Source organism: Cucurbita pepo, chromosome LG06, assembly GCF_002806865.2.
Source record: "Cucurbita pepo subsp. pepo cultivar mu-cu-16 chromosome LG06, ASM280686v2, whole genome shotgun sequence".
NCBI classification, from domain to species: domain Eukaryota; kingdom Viridiplantae; phylum Streptophyta; class Magnoliopsida; order Cucurbitales; family Cucurbitaceae; genus Cucurbita; species Cucurbita pepo.
The window spans coordinates 10,339,008-10,343,992 of NC_036643.1; the positions used below are offsets into that span (position 1 = coordinate 10,339,008).

A 4,985-nucleotide genomic window follows, 5' to 3' on the forward strand; every position below is an offset into this window, starting at 1 on the left:
GAAGAGGATAATAATTTTGAGAATTTAGCCGAAGATATTAGGGATACTCTAATCCTTTGTTATGCATTTCATGTTTTAAATTTATTTCATTATCATTTTCAATTTTACTTCTGAATTACTTTTTGAACATCTAAAACCATAGCAATGTTTCAACGATAAAGTATGTTTATAGTGAAAGTTTATGGTTTAAATGATCATATTTTAAGAGTTATATTCTGCCTATGAACTTAGATTAAGATGATAGTAGCAACTTTATGCAGCTGAAATCTAGGGTCCTTACATATTTATCTTGAGTTCTTGTGATTTTTCTAAACATTTTGTTCCTTGACCTCATCTTAAACTTCGTCCCTATAACTCTCAATAAAATTCCACAATTTAAAATTTTAAAACAAAAGAGGAGAGAGTTAATTATTGCACGAGCCAGAGCGTGACACAATGTACAACTAAGGAAACACAAAACGGTTGGATATTTCATTCACTTCAATATATTTTCTTTCTCTCAACACTTCGGGCTATTTTTTTACAACACAAACATTTTTATAAGATAACATACACAATGGATTTTCCCAATTGTGAATACACAAACCACCACAAATAATCCATATCCAAAATTTTTAACCTTTTAACCCTCTCAAAGTCAAAGTTTTGACCTTTTTACTGCCCAAACGAGAAGCTTCACCACCAAAAGAAGGAAGGGAATCATAATACAACAAAGAAAAACCGCTCCCACCGTTGCAAGCGAAATGTACCATGCAATTTTTAAAGCATCAGACTTTCTATATGAGACATTTACCATCCAAACTCCCATCAAGTAGCTTTGTGATAAGGAGGCAATGGCAATGCACATGGTTACCGTTAACATCCATGCACAAATCCTATTTTTCAAAGGCAATCGACCTATGATGAACATAATCACACATATTGATGCAAAGAATGAGATAGAATTTGTAACCAAGTAACCAGTGTATGAATTTCCTTGGTCTGAAGTTGGGTAGGCCATTACGGCAGTTCCTGCTATAAAAGTTTTCAAAGTATTGCTACTATGAAACAAACGATGAATAGTGCTATTGGAGTTGAAAGGAATGTTTTCTTGCCAAACACCGCCGGGAGGGTTGATTGCACCTTGAAAAGCCACTGTTGCAATCACCGTTGCAACCAGCATCATTGTGCCTTGCACATCTTGAAACCAATCACCTTTGTATTCAAGGTTCTTCATCCATAAACTTCTTATAAACTTTCTGAATGTAAGTGATATCGATAGCTTTTTATCGCATTGTTCTTGAGTTCTACTTGGTGATTCCTTCTCATTTGAGGTAGCACAGTTCTTTGCCATATTTGTTCCAGTTTTTATTCCCGGAATAGACAATAAATATTGTACTATCTGCACAATTTAAATTCAATTTGTTTATATCATGATAGTGTTGAGGATTGTTGGGAGGGAGTCCCACATGGGCTAATTTAGGGAAGAATGGTGGGTTTATGATTAAGGAATACATCTCCGTTGGTATGAGGCCTTTAGAGGAAGCCCAAAGCAAAGCCACGAGAGCCTATGCTCAAAGTGGACAATATCATACAATTGTGGAGATCCTTGATTCCTAACATGGTATCAGAGCCATGACCTTAACCTAGCCATGTCAATAGAATCCTCAAATGTCGAACAAAGAAGTTACCCTCGAAGGTGTAGTCAAAAGTAACTCAAGTGTTGAGAACAAATGGTGTAGTTTGTTCGAGGACTCTAGAGAAGGAATCGAACCTCGATTAACGGGAGGTAGTTNCAGGTAGCCATTTTTTCCTTCCTCTCTATTTTCACTCTTTTCTCTCTTGAGGGCTCTATAGAATTGTTAGGAGAGAGACCTATTTGATACCTATGTAAACTCGAATTGTTAGGAGAGAGACCTATTTGATACCTATGTAAACTCTGGATAATAATTTTCAGTTTCATGAGATAATCAAATAAGAACTTAGTATTTCTTCAACCAACCAATTCAATTATAAGAACATACCTCAATTCGTCTTAATATCATAGAAAAATCTAAAATGGTATTTTCATTCTCATCGCCTTGGTTGAGGAATCCATAGTCTTGGGGATCTTTAATCATTGTGATAAAAAACTTAAGAGCTTCCAAGTGGTTGTGTTTTACGCATAAATGAAGAACAGTTTGACCATTGTGAAGCTTAATCCAAGGAGATCTTGACCTCGCAATGATCAACCGTTGCATGATATCAATTCTTCCATTGATCACGGCATGGTGGAGAGGAATCCACCCATTCAAATCACGTACCATGCAAGTGCTTGTGTTCTTCTCCAGCAAAGCTTGAACAATCTCAACCGTTCCATTTTCTGAAGCCAAGTGTAGAGGTGTCCTTTGCAGGTCATCAACTTCTCCCGCAAGTTCAGGCACGAGATTCAAAAGAAATCGAGTGAATTCAAGGTGGTGATGCAAAACTGAGACATGCAATGGACTCTCAGCGTTGGAAGAGGAGATTAGAACTCTTTGTATGATATTTGGGTCACCTCGAATTAGTGTCTTCAAGCTTTGAATGGACCCAATCTTTGAAGCTTCATAGAGCTTTCTTTTACTTTCTTCAAAAGAGGAAATGGCTAATCTAAGTTCGTTGTTTTCTCCATTTGCCTCCATTATTGTTTCTCTAACTTACTTCCAATTGGGTTTTTCACATAGAATTTATAAGCCAACATTAAAAATACTATATTTTATTTATATGATTTTGTTGATTATTTATTTATTTTTAATAGATGTTGAGGCTCTCAACTATAAATAAGTTGACCTTTTGAATTTAAAAAATAGTCTAATTATTGCCCTCAATTCCAAGAAGAAAAAAATCATTATTTATACTTTCACTCGAGAGTGACACCAAAGTGTCACCATCCTAGTTTAAGTGGATGTGAAGCAAACGGAAGGAAGCTTATTTGTTGAATCATGGATAGAAGTATATATCATTAATTATTTCACATAATTTTATTGGGATGTTATCGTTTCTCATCGATAAGGATAATAACTCTCGTGGTTTGATTAAGTTAAATTATATCACACACTTGTTAGATTTAGAGATAGAAACGTCTCATTTTTACCCTTATATTTATTTCAAAATAGTTTTCAGTCAACCTTTTCTTTGTAATTAAAAAGGAAAGTGATGTTATATAGTAAATATTTATATCTAATAGGTGTTATATGAGTTAATGTTATATAGTAAACTAAAACCATATTATAACTCTTGGGTAGTGCATATCTAATGTCATCAATACAAATTCTTTAGCCAATATTCTTCCATGCATTTTCACTCTCCTATTTTTTTTTTTTTGGGTTCATCTTGATCGAGTGTGTTCGTTGTTGTGCAATCCTAACAATTGGTATCAGAGCTAGGTGAGATTCACCACGATTTGAGAGATGGAAAGTTCAAAGATTGCAATTGAGAAGTTTGATGGATCCAATTTCAGTTTCCGGAAGATGCAAATTGAAGATTATCAGTACCAAAAAGATTTTAACGAACCCTTGTTGGAGGTGAAGCCAGATACCATGACCACGGAGCAATGGAAGCTCTAGGATCGTTAGGCCCTAGGGTTGATCTGGTTGACGCTATCTAGAAACGTAGTGTTCAACATCATTAAGGAGAAGACAATGTCAGATCTGTTGAAGACGATGTCGAGTATGTATGAAAAATCGTTGGCTATGAACATGGTGTATTTGATGCGGAGATTGTTCAATCTACAAATGTCTGAAAGTGGATCTGTTGCTGATCATATAAATGAGTACAACATGATTGTAAGTCAATTGAGTTATGTGGAAATTAATATTGAGGATGAAATTGAAACACTGATTTTGATGTCAACTTTACCCGAGTCGTGGGATACTGTTGTTATCGCGACCAACAGTTCCCAAGGATCTGAGAAACTGAAGTTTGAATAAATCTGAGATGTAGTTCACAACGAAAGTATTCTCAAATAAAAAATTGAGGATTCTTCTCATAGTGCACTCAGCATTGACAACCATATTATAACTCTTGGGTAGTGCATATCTAAAGTCATCGATACAAATTCTTTAGCCAATATTCCTTCATGCATTTTCTCTCTCCTATTTTTTTGGATNTCGATACAAATTCTTTAGCCAATATTCCTTCATGCATTTTCTCTCTCCTATTTTTTTGGATTCATCTTGATCGAGTGTGTTCGTTGTTGTGCAATCCTAACAAGTGGTATCAGAGCTAGGTGAGATTTACCACGGTTTGAGAGATGGAAAGTTCAAAGATTGCAATTGAGAAGTTTGATGGATCCAATTTCAGTTTCCGGAAGATGCAAATTGAAGATTATCTGTACCAAAAAGATTTTAATGAACCCTTTTTGGGAGTGAAGCCAGATAGCATGACCATGGAGCAATGGAAGCTCTAGAATCGTTAGGCCCTAGGGTTGATCTAGTTGACGCTATCCAGAAACGTGGCGTTCAACATCATTAAGGAGAAGACAATGTTAGATCTGTTGAAGACAATGTCGAATATGTATGAAAAATCGTTGGCTATGAACATGGTGTATTTGATGCGGAGATTGTTCAATCTACAAATGTCTGAAAGTGGATCTGTTGCTGATCATATAAATGAGTACAACATGATTGTAAGTCAATTGAGTTAGGTGGAAATTAATATTGAGGATGAAATTGAAACACTGATTTTGATGTCAACTTTACCTGAGTCATGGGATACTGTTGTTATCGCGACCAACAGTTCCTAAGGATCTGAGAAACTGAAGTTTGATGAAATCTGAGATGTAGTTCACAACGTAAGTATTCGCAAACANCAAACAAGAAATTGAGGATTCTTCTCATAGTGCACTCAGCATTGACCAAAGGGAAAGAAGTAGATCAAAGGGCCCAAACAAAGGTGGATCAAAATTAAAGAACCTTGAAAATTTTCCAAAAAGACCAAACGTGACGTGTTGGAGTTTTGGAGAAAAAGATCAATTTCGGACAGATTGT

General features: G+C 35.5%; 1 protein-coding gene across 1 annotated transcript; it reads right to left on the reverse strand.

Annotated features, from left to right (window-relative positions):
- Positions 1-637: 637 nt before the first annotated feature.
- LOC111796804 (alpha-latrocrustotoxin-Lt1a-like) lies at positions 638-2,639 on the reverse strand. The gene is made up of 2 exons (XM_023679564.1): positions 2,004-2,639; positions 638-1,381 (listed from the first exon to the last, which is right to left on the reverse strand). Exons 1-2 carry the CDS (start codon positions 2,637-2,639, stop codon positions 638-640), a joined length of 1,380 nt encoding a protein of 459 aa, XP_023535332.1.
- Positions 2,640-4,985: the final 2,346 nt, after the last annotated feature.

Excerpts from the sequence above, each read along its gene's own strand:
- LOC111796804 (XM_023679564.1), bottom strand. The coding sequence starts at position 2,639 with ATGGAGGCAAATGGAGAAAACAACGAACTTAGATTAGCCATTTCCTCT. Across the intron at positions 1,382-2,003 it reads TGATATTAAGACGAATTGAG|ATAGTACAATATTTATTGTC; the intron begins GTATGTTCTTAT and ends TAAATTGTGCAG.